General features: G+C 44.8%; 1 protein-coding gene across 2 annotated transcripts in view; it reads right to left on the bottom strand.

The window, feature by feature from the left end:
* Nucleotides 1-19,971, bottom strand: part of PARD3B (par-3 family cell polarity regulator beta) — a 652,714-nt gene that overhangs the window by 105,708 nt on the left and 527,035 nt on the right. For both annotated transcript variants that reach the window (XM_079976360.1, XM_079976361.1), the window contains one exon: nucleotides 15,502-15,637. In XM_079976360.1, the coding sequence (XP_079832486.1) occupies nucleotides 15,502-15,637 (136 nt within the window). The remainder of the gene's footprint in view (nucleotides 1-15,501; nucleotides 15,638-19,971) is intronic.

The following is a 19,971-nucleotide window of genomic DNA, read 5'->3' as shown; positions in this document are numbered from 1 at the left end:
TTTCCTAAGCCGCTAAGCCGCTTATCAGCTGATCCGCTGATAAGCCGCTTAACAGCTGATCGCTAAAAGCCGCTAAACCGCTAATAGCGCTAATCCGCTAAGATGTCAATGTGCTTGCTTCGCAAGAAGAAAAAACCGCTATACGAAGAGCCTCGCGGAACGGATTAATTTCGTCTTGCGAGGCACCACTGTACAATAAAATACCAAATTATTCAAGGAGGAAACCCGCATATTTGGCCTGCAACATGGCCTTCAGTTTTACAGAATGGGGTGGGAGCAGTTGAGGGATGTCATACTTTTAATTAATACTGAGTTTTGATACAAAAATGGGGCCACCATTAAGACGATCTCAAATGGACTTTAAGGAAAAAGTGGCTAAAATGGTTGCAGAGTTCTACTTTTGTGCATTGATCATATGTGCCTTGTCAGGGCCAGATTTAGGTTTGATGAGGCCCTCAGCTACTGAAGGTAATGGGGCCCTTTATATGTCCAGCTCTCCTTTGTTAACAACAAATTGTCACTGTTTTTTTGTGTTGGGTATATGCTATATGGCAATTTATGGACCTAATAGGTATCTCAAGCCATTTGCACATGTTCCCATGCAACCAGTCCATTCAGAATGTAGGTACCCTATATATAGAAATGAGCAAACCAGTGATATTTTAGGGAGCAGGATAGCAGGCGGGACCCATTACTTACATCATAGGAGCCTACACAACACAAAACACTGTTGCTGTATGCATTTTATTTGTTTTTTTAACTTATATTTTGGAATGTACATCCAGTTTGTTTTTTCCCTTTAATAGCTTGTTTAGCTTATACATAAATCCGGCACTGGATATGTATCTGTCGGTCTGTTTCAGCAAGTACACAGTCCCAACAGGACCATGACAACAATACCTTCCTCAGCTTAGAATGCCTTTCTTAGCAGAAGCAAAGAATGCCCAAATATACCAAGGCCCCAATATACTCTCAATTTCCTGTAATTTTCTTTCTGTTTGTGGAAGTACACTGAGATTAATAGGAAATTCTGTGTTTGACTTCAAAGGATTTTCACTCAGATCCCTAAAGTGGAGACCAAAGGCTGGCTTAAATTATTACAGAGAACAATATACAAAACCTATTGATACCAGGCTAGTATAGTCATAAGTAGATGTATTTTTTTATTATTATCTGGGAACCTGTCTTGGTTTTTTGATTGTTTTAAAAAAGCAAGTATTACTTTTATAACTACAGCCTTGCCTGCTTTGAGCTGCAGAGATAGACCAAAAAAGGTTAACTAAAATACATTAATAATCCAGATAATGGTACAAATGATACAGGAGTCTATAATTTCTCCTCACGCTGAGAAAGTACAAGCAGTCCAGGAGTGAAGGCGGCAGGTTCTGCGTTAGAAAGTAATCTGAGTAAAAATAAGCAGATTTCAGTCCTGATCTGAATATTCAATAATTCTAACCAGAATGTCTTACTAGGGTGGCACTGTTTATATCAAAACCTGAAGTTCTTTTTCAAAAATAAATAAATAAATCCAGAATTTGTGCATTAACGTTGCACGTCAGAAAACACGAAAGCATCCTCAATATTTTCTCTCTCTACTTTCTAAGGAAGCTGGGTCTTTTCAAATAATGATGTGTACTTTATATTTAATTTGTTGTGTTTTTATTTTGAGCTAGAGTGGTGAGGCACTCCTGCAGTAAGAAAGCTTTAAAATAATTTTTTAAAAAAAAACCTGAAAGGGAAAAAAAGCCATTTTCTTCTTCCAAGCAAGCAAGATTTATTTATTTAGTAATCAAAAAAAATTACAGTGTTCAACTTTTTATTTTGTGCTGGTGTGATCCTTTTGAGTTATAAAATATTTTTTATGTTGCTCCAAGGAGCAAAAAGTTATTTTCTTCTGAGTTTTAGGCTGATGAGCTCCTGCAGAATAAAGCAATAACAAGAACCATCTTCAAAGGGATGAACATTTCCCCCTCCCCCACAGAGATGTAGGGAACCTTTGTTCTGTGCATGGGCAAAAATGCATGGCCAGCATTCCAAAATTTTCCTTCCTTGCTGAAAGACAACTGGGGAGGAAGCCAAGACACAACAGAACGGTGGGAATAATGGAGTGGTACAGGGAGAGTCCCATGGACTGCAAGAAGATCAAACCTATCCATTCTTAAGGAAATCAGCCCTGAGTGCTCATTGGATGGGCCGATCCTGAAGCTGAGGCCCCAATACTTTGGCCACCTCATGAGAAGAGAAGACTCCCTGGAAAAGACCCTGATGTTGGGAAAGATGGAGGGCACAAGGAGAAGGGGACGACAGAGGACGAGATGGTTGGATAGTGTTCTCGAAGCTACCAGCATGAGTTTGACCAAACTGCGGTAGGCAGTGGAAGACAGGAGTGCCTGGCGTGCTCTGGTCCATGGGGTCACAAAGAGTCGGACACGACTAAACGACTAAACGACAACAACAACACAGGGAGAAAACCATTGGGTCCATAGCAGTAACAAAAAGCAACAACTATACAATCGCTGTGTAAGAAAGAGAATTGCAGAACACCAGGAAGACAAAGAAATTGTTGCTTGTTTGAAATGATATTTTTGGCCTGACTTCCAAACAATGATCAGTTCCACTAGTTATTGTTGTGGTTGTTGTTATTTCTTCAGACCCTCCAAGTGTCCCTATTTTCCAGGGACAGTCACAGATTTACAGAAGCCGTCCCGGTTTCTGATTTGATCCAGAATGTCATGCTTTTCTTTAGGACGTCCCTATTTTCATTGGAGGAATACAATATGATAATCTTTATTGTCATTGTCCTGTACAGAACAACGAAATTGAAAATCTACATCAGACATTCAGAAACCAACAAGCCTGCTATCCCAGCCTCGTTAGCCCCATAAAATCTCTGATACCCCATAATTAAATACAATATGCGCCCATAGAGACTACCTTGCACTGCGTTTAAAACCAAAATCGCGGCTAGACTGGAAACCTGCTCCCACACCACCAATGTTGGAGTGTTTGGAGGTATGCGACCCCAAAGCCTCGAAGATGAGAAACTATACAACCTTTAGAAGACATCTGAAGGCAGCCCTGTATAGGGAAGTTATTTAATGTTTTATCATGTTTTTATATATGTTGGAAGCTGCCCAGAGTAGCTAGGGCAAACCCAGTCAAATGGGCAGGGTATAAATAAATAAAAATATTATGATTATGATTAAGGAATAGGAGATACCTTTTTCATCAGAGATATGTTGGAGGGTATGATTTTTTAGACCCCGCCTTTCCTCTCGTAAGAGTCCAGGGCAGCTAACAGTACAGCATCAAAAGCGAAAATCAAACCACAATACAAAATGCAACATACAGTAACAACCAACATTGCATTACACAAAAAACTGCAAATTGATCCATTCCTTTTTTCGAACGGTAAAAGGGTAAAAGAGTACTGGGAAACAATCCATAATGAATTGGAAAAAAGGTTTAAAAGTACTTTCCCAAAAAACAAAAACAAAACCAGAGTCCTTTCTGTTGGGGATAACTCAGACTGAAATTCCCAGGTGTCAATAAATGGTTATTTAAGTATGCCACTACTGCGGCCCGTGTTTTGTTAGCCCCCAAATGGAAAATGAGCGAGGTCCCAACCAAAGAAGACTGACAACTTAAGCTGACAGAATATGCGCAGCTTGCAGACTTAACATATAGAATAAGAGAACAAGAAGAACATACGTTTAGAGAAGATTGGAAAACGTTTATTGACTATATGGGGGGAAATTGCGTACACTTGAAAACGTTGGCAGCATGAAGACAAATTCAACAGCGTAAATAAGTTTTGATGGATGTAATAATGGAATACTGGTTTAGTTTTTGTAAAATACTCAGGGATTTATGATATGCAAAAGGAACCATGGAAAGAGAAGAAGGGAAGCCACTGATATTTTAAGGATGTTTAAATGAGTATTCTAAATTGTAAAACAAATTGCTCCATTCCTGTTTATGCTCTTAAGGCCGACTTGCTACAAGGTGATGCTGGGAGGTTCTTAAGCCACTGTAGTATGGCGGGAATGGAATCTAGCGAAGAATCACGGATGACCTTTTCCTTTTATAAAGCTGCTTTTCTCAAGACGTTTTTAAAAAGGGGAGGGTTAGAAACGCCTCTGTCAAAAGCTCTGCCCCATTACGTCGTCAGCAAAAGGCCACTTGCTAACGTCAGCTTTATTCTTGGGTGCTTGCCTATACACACACTTGTTTTATTTGTGTGTCCACACGTACACAACCGGTATACAGCAATGCATTCAAAAGAGGGACTGTTCTTAGCCTGCGGACTCATGACAGATGCCATCCAAACTGAACACTCAGTTAGATAGTGAACGGTGAATAATACGGCAGCTGCTTTACATTAGCAGGACGTATTATAAAGGAAAGCTGGCTTAGCTAGCATGGCTAACTGACAAGAAACACAGGGAGAATCCATCTAGCATTAACTGTACATAAGAGGGGGTCACCAGCTGCATTCCCCCCAAGTGAATACCCTATACAGGGAAAGGGAAAAACCTTTTTAACAGCAGGATTTCCTCTTGTCTCAGCATTATGTGCCTTCTTCAGAACAAAGACTTGGAATGATGTGGAGCTGCAGTAAGTTTTCAATTTAATCACAATTATGGAATTAGCCTTTTCTCTTCTCTTATAGGAAACAAGTCAGCTGTTGCTCAGTCCCCGTTCCCAGGGAGGAAAAGCTAGTCGTAAGTAGCCTGTCTGGGAGCGATCATGGTCTAGGCTAGATATTCTTGACCACATGGGAAGGGGAAATATACTATCCATACAAAGGCAGCATGAAGCAGGGTCTAAATTTTGGGTTGCAGCTGGATGCAGCACCAGCAGAGAAAAAAACATTTGCAAGGATGTTCCCAGCGGCCCGTAGCTCAGTGACCTACGCAGTGGCGTAGCGTGGGGGGTGCAGGGGGGGGCCTGGCCACACCCGGCGCAACATCTGGGGGTTAGGGTTAGGGGGCGCAAATCCATGGGTTAGGGGGCGCAAATTACTTGCCTTGCCCCGGGTGCTGACAACCCACGCTACGCCACTGGACCTACGTATATGAATCATGTTAGTTCAAAACTTGAATCAAGTCAGTGCAAAATTCAGTTTCACTGCCGAGGGCAAGCAAAATTTAGAAGATCCATATTTGAGAAGATCCATTTGGGGGCACCAAATTTTGGCCTCACTCAGGCTGCCATACAGTGGATGCTCGGGTTGCGAACGTGATCCGTGTGGGATGCACGTTCGCAACCTGCAGCGGCACATCTGCGCACACGCGGGTTGTGACTCGGTGCTTCTGCGCATGCGCAACCAACGAAACCCAGAAGTAACCCGTTCCGGTACTTCTGGGTTTCAGCGTTCCGTAACCTAAAAAAACACAACCTGAAGAATCTGTAACCTGAAGTATGACTGTATTACCAAAGATTAGCAAAGTCCACCCCTGGGAAGGTGTTGAGGGGAAGGGGAGTATTGAGGTTTTCTTTTTCTTGGTTTGTGTGCGTTTTGTTCTTGTTTCTCTCATGTATTTTGTACTTTTATGTTGCATTTTTATTTTGCGAACCTCCTCACGATCTGCAGAGGAAAGGCAGTATATAAATTTAATGAAATAAATAAAACAATATATATACAGTGGTACCTCTGTTTATGAACTTAATTCATTTTGGAGGTCCATTCTTAACCCAAAACCATTCATAACCTGAGGCGCACTTTCACTAATGGGGTCTCCTGGTGCTGCTGCGCCACTAGCATGTGACTTCTGGTCGCATCCTGGGGCAAAGTTTGCTACCCAGAACACCTATTTCCAGGTTAGCGGAGCTCATTACCCAAAGCGTTCGTAAGGAGGACGGTACGTAACCAGAGGTTCTACTGTATATATATATATATATATAGAGAGAGAGAGAGAGAGAGAGAGGCCAGAAATGGGACGTTGTGTTGGAAGCTAGTGCCTTTATTCCAGGCAGGTAGGAAGTTTGACAGGAGGAATGTTGGGTACCAACAGAAAGGCCTACAATGAGTAATGAGGAACAGATGGCAGGCCAGAGTTGCCACAGGCAAGTTTCTGTTCCAATCCTCAAAACTGGAGGGCGGGGAGCAGATAAAGGAATTTTATTGTCTATATGTGTAAAGAAAGATCCTGAGTTGAAACGCCCTGAACTGTATTACTTCAAACTGTAACTGTGGACTAAAGGTAAAGGGTAAAGGGACCCCTGACCATTAGGTTCAGTCGCAGCCAACTCTGGGGTTGCGGCGCTCATCTCACTTTATTGGCCGAGGGAGCCGGCGTACAGCTTCTGAGTCATGTGGCCACCATTACTAAGCCGCTTCTGGAGAACAAGAGCAGCACACGGAAACGCCGTTTACCTTCCCACCGGAGTGGTACCTATTTATCTACTTGCACTTTGATGTGCTTTCGAACTGCTAGGTTGGCAGGAGCTGGGACAGAGCAATGGGAGCTCACCCCGTCGTGGGGATTCGAACCGCCGACCTTCTGATCGGCAAGTCCTAGGCTCTGTGGTTTAACCAACAGCGCCACTTGCATGCCATAACTGTGGACTACTTGTCTGCAAATTATCTCATATACAGTGGAACCTCGGCTGTCGAACGTAATCCGTTCTGGAAGACGGTTCAACTTTTGAAACGTTTGACAACTGAGGTACAATTCCCATTTGGCAAAATCCATTAAAAAAAATAATAGAGAAATGTGCCTCGGAAGCCGTTCGACTTCCGAGGTGCGTTCGAAAATGGAAGTGTTCACTTCCGGGTTGTCGGTGTTTGAAAACCGAAACGTTCGACTTCTGAAGCGTTCAGAAATCAAGGTTCCACTGTATAAATGGGACACCACATGCAGTCTGAAGTGGTATAGCCTAGAAACAGAACCACTAAAAATATTAACTTTTGGTCTAGACCAGCAGCTAAGGGGAATTTCGCTAAACAGGAGGAAGGGGCTTTCTTCAAAAGTGAAGGACTTTGCTCTGGGACAGGAAGCAGCTTAGTTTTGTAAATGTCAGATAGTTCCCTTTCCTGTATCTCACAGTGCTTCCCAACTAACCAACAAAATTTATATACCGCTCGATTGTAAGAAAGTCACTAAGAAAATATATAATGGAATTATGGGTGAAAACAGTTAAAAAACAGATATTTTAAAATACAAAATTATTGAAAACAACAATAACAACATGTAAATCTTATATGTCTGAATAGGCTTGCCTAAACAAAAATGCTTTAGTAAAGGTAAAGGGACTCCTGACCATTAGGTCCAGTCGTGGCCAACTCTGGGGTTGCGGCGCTCATCTCGCTTTATTGGCCGAGGGAGCCGGCGTACAGCTTCCGGGTCATGTGGCCAGCATGACTAAGCTGCTTCTGGTGAACCATAGCAGCGCACGGAAACGCCGTTTACCTTCCCGCCGGAGCGGTACCTATTTATCTACTTGCACTTTGACATGCTTTCGAACTGCTAGGTTGGCAGGAGCAGGGACTGAGCAACGGGAGCTCACCCCATCGCGGGGATTCGAACCGCCAACCTTCTGATCGGCAAGTCCTAGGCTCTGTGGTTTAACCCATTTAAATAGGAACCAAAAGAAGCACAGCAAAGGGACCTGGCTGAAGTCAACTGACAAGGAGTTCCAATATTTATTAGATGCCACCACACTAGAAGATTTATTTCTTACGATGATGGAATGACTATTAGGTGGACCTGCAACAGAGCCAGTTCCATAGATTAAAGCAGCCAAGCTGGCACGTTTGGGGAAACGCGACCCTGCAAATAACTTAGGCCCAAGCTGTTAAGGGATTTACCATATTTTTCCATGTATAACATGCCCCCATGTATAAGGACTTAAAACTAAGAAAAAAAGGGGGAAATAGCCCAGAATTGTTGAGCTTTTTTCACCAAACATACCAATCGGATGCTCACAAAAAGCAGCCCCCAATCCCCAGCCAAAATGTCGCTAAAGCTGCCAATCAACAGCAGCCTTCGACCCAGCCAACAATCAACCACCCTATCGCTGCAGACAATATCCTGGTCGCAGAAGCAAAACCACCACCGTCCCACCTCTGCAACATTCTGTGTATAAGACGAACCAAAATTTTCAACATACATTATTCAGAAAATAACCTCGTCTTATACATGGAAAACTATGGTATATGCACCTTAATTTGGCCTGGAGGCAAATGAAAGACCCCCACTGAGCAGAGGTGCTGTATGCCCACAGGGTCTCCTTCCTGCCAGCAATCACGTTGCAGCATTCTGCACTAACTGCAGCTTCCAGACCAAGCATATGGGAGGCCCCACATAGAGCACACTGCAGTAATCCAGCCCTGAAGTCACCAACGCTGTTGTTGTTTAGTCGTTTAGTCATGTCCAACTCTTCGTGACTCCATGGACCAGAGCACGCCAGGCACTTCTGTCTTCCACTGCCTCCCGCAGTTTGGTCAAACTCATGGTAGTAGCTTCGAGAACACTGTCCCACCATCTCGTCCTCTGCCGTCCCTTTCTCCTTGTGCCCTCCATCTTTCCCAACATCAGGGTCTTTTCCAGGGAGTCTTCTCTTCTCATGAGTGGCCAAAGTATTGGAGCCTCAGCTTCAGGATCTGTCCTTCCAGTGAGCACTCAGAGCTGATTTCCTTCAGAATGGATCGGTTTGATCTTCTTGCAGTCCATGGGACTCTCAAGAGTCTCCTCCAGCACCAGAATTCAAAAGCATCAGTTCTTCGGCAATCAGCCTTCTTTATGGTCCAGCTCTCACTTCCATACATCACTACTGGGAAAACCATAGCTTTTACTATATGGACCTTTACTGTGGTCAAATTCTGCCAGTCCAGGAATAGCCATAGCTGTCACACACAAGGCGATTCTTCTAGCCGCTGAGGCTACCTGGGTCTCCAGGGGCAGAGCTTGTTTTCTGCACTGGCAGGACTTTGGGCTGAATCCCTTCCAACTCTGTGAATCTGTGGAATTCTCTCTCCAGAGCATGTTTGTGATCCTCTTAATTTTTCATATGACACGCTCCCAAACAAAATCGCAATCACAGTTGGGAGAAGCTGGGCAGTTTATGGAGTGGTGCTCAAGAATTAACGCAACGCCTGAATTATTATTTTTTTGCCAGTGAAGTTGGGCTACTGTGATTCCTGGCCAGCCTCCTTGCGTTACGAGCTGCCGAGTTAATGTTAGCACAAATGCATTTGAATGAGAAACGGAAAGAGTCTTGAGACGCCTGATATTAATCCGAGGGACTGAGAGCTTTAAAGCTATCTTGGGTGCTTTGATTAACAACTTCTCCTCTCAAAAAACATGTCGCCTTGGGAATCAGTAATCTTAGGGTATTACACCTAATAGAAATGGCTTAAAGAGGATTACCCAGAAGAGACCTTTGTGAGGCTTTGGAGACTATATGGAGGCCGCAGGTCTGAGCTCCCTCAGCAAGGTAATAAAGCCTTTCAAGGTTTGATAAGAAATGGGAATCCTCAGCCTGCTCCCAAAGCTTCATTGACCAGGTCCGGGATTATTTGCTGGGACATCAATTATTCTTTAAACATCTACCCTGGGAGCACAGGCATGTTATTTATGAGTGTCGTTTGGTGAATAGTTTTCTTTTTCAAAAAAACCCCTAAGCACTAAAACTTTGTATATTTGCCAAATAAGGTTGACTTCATCAGGAGTACGTTAAACTGATTTATTCAGCAGAAATCCCAACAAGAATATCTCTGTTAGAACCTACAAAAAGTCACTATGCAGTGAGCTAGCTATTGCGTTCATCCTAACTCTTCCTTGGGCTCGATGTTCTGCAAGAAACACAAACAAATGGAAAGAGGAAGGAGAGAAGAAAGACCTGGGTATGGTGACCCCCGCCCCCCGCAGTTTCAAATAAGAGTCAATAATATATTGTGCAGACAATTAGCAGCAAGGCTTGTTGTTGTTGTTTAGTCGTTTAGTCGTGTCCGACTCTTCATGACCCCATGGACCAGAGCACGCCAGGCACTCCTGTCTTCCACTGCCTCCCGCAGTTTGGTCAAACTCATGCTGGTAGCTTCGAGAACACTATCCAACCATCTCGTCCTCTGTCGTCCCCTTCTCCTTGTGCCCTCCATCTTTCCCAACATCAGGATCTTTTCCAGGGAGTCTTCTCTTCTCATGAGGTGGCCAAAGTATTGGAGCCTCAGCTTCAGGATCTGTCCTTCCAGTGAGCACTCAGGGCTGATTTCCTTCAGAATGGATAGGTTTGATCTTCTTGCAGTCCATGGGACTCTCAAGAGTCTCCTCCAGCACCATTCTTCAAAAGCATCAATTCTTCGGCGATCAGCCTTCTTTATGGTCCAGCTTTCACTTCCATACATCACTACTGCTTCCACACATCACCATAGCTTTTACTATATGGACCTTTGTTGGCAAGGTGATGTCTCCACTTTTTAAGATGCTGTCTAGGCTAGAGGTTACAGGGGTACAGATACCCACCCCCCAAGGCATCACAATTCAGATCATGAAAGTCTGGAGCCTTGTTTGTAACCCCAGTTGTTAACTTGGAGGGGAGGTCTAGGGTGCTATGACATGCTCTCTCTCGATTAATAACCCAGATTTCTGTATTAGGCAGGGATTCTGGTCCAGGGAAACAGGAAGTAAGATACCGCAGGGTAGGTTTAGTGATGCATAATGGACAACACTGATTTTGACATAGCTTCCTAGTTGGATAACCATCTGTTCCATTATAAATGGCCTCGGCCCAGTATACCTGAAGGAGCATCTCCACCCCCATCGTTCTGCCTGGACGCTGAGGTCCAGCGCCGAGGGCCTTCTGGCAGTTCCCTCATTGCGAGAAGCAAAGCTACAGGGAACCTGTGAGGAGAATCAGAACTTATAGGATTAAACAGTTCTGTGTGACGTCTCACATTCTGAGGCGTGGTTATGCTCACATACGGGAATCTTTCTTTGTGTGTGAGTTCTCTTTCGGTTTTGGCTGAGAGGCAAAAGGATGTCCGCTCTCTCGCCGGGATGAGTTATGACGTTTTTCTACTAATTAAAGACTGTTGGAGATAAGCAAGAAGCCTGCATTCAGTCTGATTTATTATCCACACACAAGGCAACAGTTTCTCCCGCTGCTAAACTCTGCTAAGGACTAAGAGAGCTAAGGGAGCTCAAGTTTTCGATCGGCATGGACGTCCATCGGCGCAGCAGAAGCGTACTGGGCACCATCTTATTGCACAGAACCCGGCAGAGGGCCTTCTCGGTAGTGGCACCCACCCTGTGGAACACCCTCTCACCAGATGTCAAGGAAATAAACAACTACCTGACATTTAGAAGACATCTGAAGGCAGCCCTGCTCAGGGAAGTTTTTAATGTGTGACATTTTAATGTATTTTTAATCTTTGTTGGAAGCCACCCAGAGTGGCTAGGGAAACTCAGCCATATGGGCAGGGTACAAACAGTAAATAATAATAATAATAATAATAATAATAATAAGACTGTATTGGGCTTTTTCTTTTTTTACAGTTATACAAAGTTATATATTTGACTGATATGAACCTCCCTTGAACATTGAAATCCACCACGATGGTTCTTACACTGCTTAAGTTAAGCAAGTCCAACTTTTATTGGTACAGAATTTGGACTGCCAGGGTACAAAACGTCCTATTAGTGTGAGAGCAGACCTTTTTCTGTTTTACAAAATAAATTGTGTCCGACAAAGCAAACAAACTGAGCTACAGCTTAGATGAAAGGACAATTTAACAAGTCCATTTTGTTGAGAGATTAGCTAGCACAGTACTGACTTGACATAGAAGAGATGTGAAACAAATAGCACTTTTGTTCAGATCCACAGAGTTGGATTAAAGCAACATTGCCTTCCTTCCCTTTATTGTAGCATGGCGGCCATTCAATGTCAAATCCTAACACAGCTCCGTAGGATAAGGTTGTAACAATATCCTCAGAGAGTAAGGAACAATCGTTTGCGTTATAGCTGTAACCGATGGAACCATGGAATTCTAAGAAGGGAAGGTTGTCTCCCAGCACATTCCGATGGACTGGATTATTCTTTTTGTCCACTTTGGCCTCTTCAGTCATCCACTGAGGTAGTTTATTTGATGAAGAATCCATATTCCTATCAAATTTATTTGTTTGGATTTGTATGTTAACTAACCTAAGGTTTCCCTGGGATCCTCCCCACTCCACAGCTCCAGAGCACAAACCTCACCCCCATCCTAGAAACCTTTCCCGCCAGACCCCCATTAGACTGTATTTGTTACATTCAGTAATAATAATAATAATAATAATAATAATAATAATAATAATTTATTTATACCCCGCCCATCTGGTTGGGCTTCCCCAGCCACTCTGGGTGGCTTCCAACAAAATATTAAAATACCGTAATACATTAAACACCCCTTACCTGAACATACAGCTTGACTTACAAAACACGGATATTCCAAAACTGCTCTAATTCATAAGGTAGAAGAATCTACAGTGGTACCTCAGGTTAAGAACTTAATTCATTCTGGAGGTCCACTCTTAACCTGAAACTGTTCTTAACCTGAGGTACCCCTTTAGCTAATGGGGCCTCCTGCTGCTGCTGCTGCTGCCGCCACGCGATTTCTGTTCTCAACGTGAAGCAAAGTTCTTAACCCGAGGTACTATTTCTGGGTTAGTGGAGTCTGTAACCTGAAGCATCTGTAACCCGAGGTACTACTGTACGAAAAAGATAGCACAAAGTCTTTGTACAGAAGCGGCGTATTAAAGAGATCACGAAATGTTCCAGATAGAGACAGAAGATTTTAAGGGACACCTCAATCCTTGTTAATATACAAAATTACATATTGATGCAATGTAGTTCCAGTCTATGAGGATTAGACCTAACGTCACTGAAAATTATGGCATAGATACCAAAATCAATGGATGAGGAAGGGCGAGGGTTTTTTTTGGAAACAGTTTTGCTTCTTTTGGTAATTTGATAGAGAAGCTAAAAACAGCCCACTCTGGAGGTTCGGAAGTGAGGTTACAGGGAACCAGGCAGAGGGCCTCCTCGGTGGTGGCGCCTGCCCTGTGGAAAGCCCTCCCATCAGGTGTCAAGGAAATAAACAACTATCCGACTTTTAGAAGACATCTGAAGGCAGCCCTGTTTAGGGAAGTTTTAAATGTTTGAAGTTTTATTCTGTTTTTAATGTTCTGTTGAAAGCCGCCCAGAGTGGCTGGGGAAACTCAGCCAGATGGGTGAGGTAGAAATAAATGAATGAATGAATGAATGAATGAATGAATAAAAATAATTACTCTAAATTGGCTTTGTGATGTCACACAACCATATCTTATTGGCTAGGTCGCATTGTGATATCATCTGGCTGACAGCGTGACCTGTAAGCAGCTGGGGTCATGTTGCCAACAAGAAGGATTCAATATATTGGTTCAAAAAAGGCAGCCAAAGCACAAAAACCACGAGAAACACAAAACCTTCCCAAATGTTAAATGGTCACACAAAACCCACCCCTGGCCTCTTTTCTATACAAGTTGTTTGCTTTGTGGACATTTAAGGTGAAGGTAAAAGGACCCCTGACGACCGACTCTGGGGTTGCAGCGCTCATCTCGCTTTATTGGCCGAGGGAGCCGGCGTACAGCTTCTGGGTCATGTCGCCAGCATGACTAAGCCACTTCTGGCGAACCAGAGCAGCACACGGAAACGCTGTTTACCTTCCCGCCAGAGCAGTACCTATTTATCTACTTGCACTTTGATGTGTTTCTGAACTGCTAGGTTGGCAGGAGAAGGGACTGAGCAACGGGAGCTCACCCCGTCGCAGAGATTCGAACCGCCAACCTTCTGATCGGCAAGTCCTAGGCTCTGTGGTTTAACCCACAGCGCCACCCGCGTCCCTATTGTGGACATTAAGGATAGCCTTAATGTTAAATTAGCTTTAGTTTTGGCAACATGCTTGGGCGTAGAATGCAGAATAGTTCACGGTGTATTATATACTGTGAAGGTATTTACAGCTTTCAGTGTTAAGGTATCATCATAAAATCCAGGGGAAACTGTTTTAACAATTTCAGTCATTTCCGCTCCTCTGTCATGTGATAAGAAAACAGCCAGTGTAGTCTGGGAATGGGGAGAATTTAAGAGTCTAGCACAGGGCACAGAAGCAGAGACACTCATTTCTGCTTACACAATCAAAGGGACTCCACTTTATAGCTTACTTAGCATAATGGCCAGTTTATCCCTGAAAGGCCCCAAGCTTTTCACAGAGCAGTTATTAACTTGGGGAGGGAAAGCGAGGCTTGATCATAATTCTGGAGAAAGGAAATCAAATGCCATTACCTGCTTTCATATGAACATGTAGCAACTTGGCACATATAGGAACGGGTTGGGATGGGGATGCGGTAAAAAAGAGGTTTCATCACCACAACAGACCCCTGGTGGGGACTTGTACCTCTTTCCATCACATGAATCTATCTCAATTAGCCTAGCAGAACACGAAATCAACTGAAGAACGGAACAGCAACTGAAATATATCAGTTGCCATGCTCACCTGTTAGACCATAGGATAGTGGCTCTGGTTCTTCCTTAGCTACCAAAATCTACATCACCCTTGCATTTAAGCACTTCTGTAGAAGCCACAGATAAAAATAAATTGTCTGCTTGCCAACAAAGTTCTGTATAGTAAAAGCTATGGTTTTCCCTTTGACCATACTGTGGGAGGCAGTGGAAGACAGGAGTGCCTGGCGTGCTCTGGTCCATGGGGTCACGAAGAGTCGGACACGACTAATCGACTAAACAACAACACTGGTTTTCCCAGTAGTGATGTATGGAAGTGAGGGCTGGACCATAAAGAAGGCTGATCGCCGAAGAATTGATGCTTTTGAATTATGGTGCTGGAGGAGACACTTGAGACTCCCATGGACTGCAAGGAGATCAAACCTATCCATTCTGAAGGAAATCAGCCCTGAGTGCTCACTGGAAGGACAGATCGTGAAGCTGAGACTCCAATACTTTGGCCGCCTCATGAGAAGAGAAGACTCCCTGGAAAAGACCCTGATGTTGGGAAAGATGGAGGGCACAAGGAGAAGGGGATGACAGAGGATGAGATGGTTGGACAGTGTTCTTGAAGCTACCAGCATGAGTTTGACCAAACTGTGGGAGGCGGTGGAAGACAGGAGGGCCTGGCGTGCGCTGCTCCATGGGGTCACGAAGAGTCGGACATGACTAAACGACTAAACAACAACAACAACAAAGTACACACAGCCCCATCTAGGTGAGCAAATAAGCAGGCAGAAGCTGTGAGCTATGAAAAGTGTCACAGGGTGGTGAAGGACGGATGGCACTCTCTATCCCTACTCTGCCAGCCCCCAGTAGGCTACTAACTTTTTTCACAGGCTAGTAACTTATGTGGGCTTATTTGCAAGGCTGGCCAACATATACTTCTCAATAAATTATTTGGGAAACACAACTATTTTTTTGTGTGTTGTCCCCATAATACTCGACGTATATTTATTAGACTTCGGGGGAGCAACTTACCCAGTGCTGATCATAATCAGATGGCCTTCCTCTGCCCTCCTCTTCGTCGTAGAAAGGTAAGCCTTCTCGTCTTGCTTGATGGTACTCCTTCCGTAACTTCTGGATGCGGTCTGCAGTTCCAACAGTTGGATGGTCACTGGAGAATGAAGAAAAGATGCATAAGTTGCATCAGAGGGCGTTTACATCGTCAGCAGATGTAAGCACAGGGTCCATAGCTGTCAACTTACAGATTTGAAAATAAGGGACCAGCAGCCTCGAAAATAAGGGATCCACAGCCAAAATAAGGGATCAATAATTACTTTGATAGGGACGCAGGTGGCGCTGTGGGTTAAAGCCTCAGCGCCTAGGGCTTGCCGATCGAAAGGTCGGCAGTTCGAATCCCTGCGGCGGGGTGCGCTCCCGCTGCTCGGTCCCAGCGCCTGCCAACCTAGCAGTTCGAAAGCACCTTCGGGTGCAAGTAGATAAATAGGGACCGCTTACCAGCGGGAAGGTAAACGGCGTTTCCGTGTGCGGCTCTGGCTCTGGCCAGAGCAGCGATGTCACACTGGCCACGTGACCCGGAAGTGTCTCCGGACAGCGCTGGCCCCTGGCCTCTTAAGTGAGATGGGCGCACAACCCCAGAGTCTGTCAAGACTGGCCCGTACAGGCAGGGGTACCTTTACCTTTACCTTTAATTACTTTGATAAAATACATATTTTGTTGCGTGCAAATGGCTTTAGAAACCTATTAGGTCCATAAATTACCATATAGCATATATTCAACACAAAAAAACAGCAACAATTTGTTGTTGACAAAGGACAGCTGGACATAGAAAGGGCCCCATTACCTTCAGTAGCTTATTTAAGAGACATTATCAATAAGGGACAGCAGCGGGACATGGCGCTGGCATAAGGGACTGTCCCACCAAATAAGGGACACTTGACAGCTATGACAGAGTCCAGGTGGAATTCATTTTCAGTTCAAGTTGTAGTGAAAACTTTCATTTTGGATATGTGCACCGGCAGGCTAGTTAGGGCTCCTGTTTGCACTGTTTACACCAGGGGTCAGCAGCCTAAGGCCCATGGGCCACAAATGGCCCACGGGAGTTGTTTAACCGGCCCATGGACCCCCACCGCCCACTCAGGGACCCCTGCTGCCCACTCGGTCAGCTCCTATGTGACGCTCCTGTAGCCAATGGGAAACTGCGCACACCTCCTCCACATCGGAAATAGCATTCCAGCCCACTGCAGCATCTGTGGGACCGTGAACCGGCCCAAGCCACAAAAACTTTGCCAGCCCCTGGTTTACACCTTGCCTCCAAGCCACAAATTCAAGAAAGCAAAATATTTAACAAATGAAATGGAACATGTTAATATTTATTTGGGTCTGTCCACATTGCAGAGCTCAACCTGAAACACCTACACCCAAGGCATCTGGAAACCTGTGCAGACACCTGGGTTCAAGTTATTCCTTTCTGAGGTGGGGAGAAGAGCAATGTTCCCGCCACAACTTAACTTTCAACCTGCTACTTAAAACAAAAGTGTGTTTCCATGAAACAATTCTCCGGCTTGGCTGCAGTGATTGCTATGGCTCGGTTGGCTACTGAAGTAATTTGTTCACAGAACACTGTGGTTGAAAGGGCTGAGAGATAGTTGGGTGGGAGGAAGGAGACAGTGATGTTTGAGATGCACGATCAGCCTCTAAATTACAGTAATATTAAGCTTGCATTAGATGCATAAAGCAAAGAAAGAAATGGAAGTGTATGCGGGGTGGGGGTGGGGGTGGGGGAGTACTGCTAGCTGGCTAAGATTTATATTTCCTGTCTTATGCGGGTTTAAATATAAAAATACTAAACTAATTTGATTCACAGCGACGTTTATGGATGCCATAAATACATTCCCCAATGCCTGCCCAATGTGGGTATTAAATGTCAAGGGAGAAGGAATAGTTTTTGATGAATGAGGCCTCATTGGGTAAATAATATAGGCACACTGTGGAAACCAAGCTACTTCCCTTGATCTAGGTACTATACGTCTGTTGATGCAGCCTAGAATAGCATTAGCTTTTTTTGCTGCTGCATCACACTGTTGCCTCATGTTAAGCTTGTGGTCCACCAAGACCCCTAGATCCTTTTCATATGTGCTACTAGTAAGCCAGGTGATCGCCGTCTTCTATTGGTGCAGCTGGTTCTTCTTGCCTAAGTGCAGAACCTCACATTTGTCCCTATTGAAATTCCTTTTGTTAGTTTGGGCACAGCTCTCCAATCTGTTAAGGTCATTTTGAATCCCAATTGTGTCTTCTGTGGCATTAGCTACCCCTCCCAGTTTGGTGCCATCTGCAAATTTGATGAGCATCCCCTCAACTCATTCATCCAAGTCATTTATAAAGACGTTGAACAACAGCAGAACCCTGAGGATGACAAGGAACTTTTAATCAGTACTCTTTGGGTTCAGTCAGCCAACCAGCTGCAAATCCATCTAACAGTTATCTCTTTCAACCTACATTTTACCAGCTTCCTTGAAAGAGTATCATGGGGGACTTACTGAAATCAAGATAAACAATGTCCACAGCATTCCCCTCATCCATAAAGCTTGTAACTCCATTAAAAAAAAAGAAATGAAATTCATGTGGCATGACTTGCTTTGAGAAACCCATGCTGGGTACTTTTTTAAGTGCTCACAGAGCAACTGCTGAATTATCTCTTCTAGGACCTTTCCTGTTAAAGCTATGGTTTTCCCCGTAGTGATGTATAGAAGTGAGAGCTGGACCATAAAAAAGGCTGATCGCCGAAGAATTGATGCTTTGGAATTATGGTGCTGGAGGAGACTCCTGAGAGTCCCATGGACTGCAAGAAGATCAAACCTATCCATTCTGAAGGAAATCAGCCCTGAGTGCTCACTGGAAGGGCAGATCGTGAAGCTGAGCTCCAGTACTTTGGCCACCTCATGAGAAGAGAAGACTCCCTGGAAAAGACCCTGATGTTGGGAAAGATGGAGGGCACAAGGAGAAGGGGACAACAGAGGACGAGATGGTTGGACAGTGTTCTCGAAGCTACCAATGTGAGTTTGACCAAACTGTGGGAGGCAGTGGAAGACAGGAGTGCCTGGCGTGCTCTGGTCCATGGGATCACAAAGAGTCGGACACGACTAAATGACTAAACAACAACAAGGAACTTTCCTGGTACTGATGTCAAGCTCCCTGGGTGGTAGTTACCGTATTTTTCGCTCTATTGGACGCAGGTTTTCCCCTCCAAAATTTGAGGAGAAATGTGTGTGCGTCCTATGGAGCGAATGCAGGCTTCTGCCATAGCCGCGTGCAACCCCTCCGGCAGGGAGAGGCTCCACGGGCTATGGCTTCTTTAGCCCTGCGCAGCGTCTCCCGGCAAGCAGAGGCTGCACGGGGCTAAAGGGGAAGCCAAAGCAGCGAGCGGGATCCATCCCGCCCCCTGCCTTGCCTTCTTCCATAGCTGCGCGCAACCTCTCCGGCAAGGAGAGGCTGCACGGAGCTATGGATTCTTTAGCCCCACGCAGCCTCTCCCAGGAGGGAGAGGCTGCACGGGAATAAGGGGGAAGCCAAAGCAGCGAGCGGGATCCATCCTGCTCACTGCCTTGCCTTCTTCCATAGCTGTGCGCAACCCCTCTGGCAGGGAGAGGTTGTGTGCAGCCTGTATGCTGCTCTTTGGGGCTGGGGGGGAAAAATATTTTTTTCCTTGTTTTTCCCCCCCTAAAAACTGGGTGCGCCCTATGGTCCGGTGCGCCCTATGGTGCGAAAAATACGGTACCTGGGTCTTCTTCTCCCCTGTTTTTGAAGATGGGGACAACATTTCCCCACCAATCTGCAGGGACCTCACCTGTTCTCCAAGAATCCTCAGACAGAGGCTCTGAAATTACCCTTGGGTGCAGCTCATCAGGCCCTGGAGGTATGAATTCATTTAAAGAAGCTAGGTGTTCCCTTACCACCTCTGTTCCTAACTTGGAACTGCCGCTCCCTCCTTACATCATTTATTCTGTTACCACCAGGTTGGGCATTGCTTTCCTTTTGCATGAAAACAGAGGCAAAGTACGTGTTGAGCAGTTCCGCCTTCTCTCTGTCACCCAATAGCATTTCTCCATCTTCTCTGCGCAGAGAACCTACCACTTGCTTGTTGTCCCTCTTGCTTTGAACATAGCCGAAGAAACCCCGTTTTTTATTATTTTTAACCTTGTTAATGGGGAGGCTTGCAGTGGGAGCTCAGTGTGTCAGTGAGAGTTGGGTACCCTGACTTCCGTAAATGAGAGCACTTTTCACTAAGGCAAAGAACACTCGGCTGACTGTGTGAGGTTGCCGGCACCGGCATCTCCACAACATAATGTGAGAAGCTGCCCTTGCTGGAAGCGCTGTCTATAAAATAAAATCTGTCGGCAAATCTATGTGGTAGAATAGCAAGCTGGCTTTGCTGGTCATTTTTGTGGGGCAGCAAACCTCTTCTGAGAAACCATCTGCAGGATAATT

Source organism: Podarcis cretensis, assembly GCF_951804945.1.
Source record: "Podarcis cretensis genome assembly, chromosome: 1".
NCBI classification, from domain to species: Eukaryota; Metazoa; Chordata; class Lepidosauria; order Squamata; family Lacertidae; genus Podarcis; species Podarcis cretensis.
The sequence above is the reverse complement of the archived record's forward strand: the minus strand, read 5'-3'. Positions and strand labels throughout refer to the sequence as shown.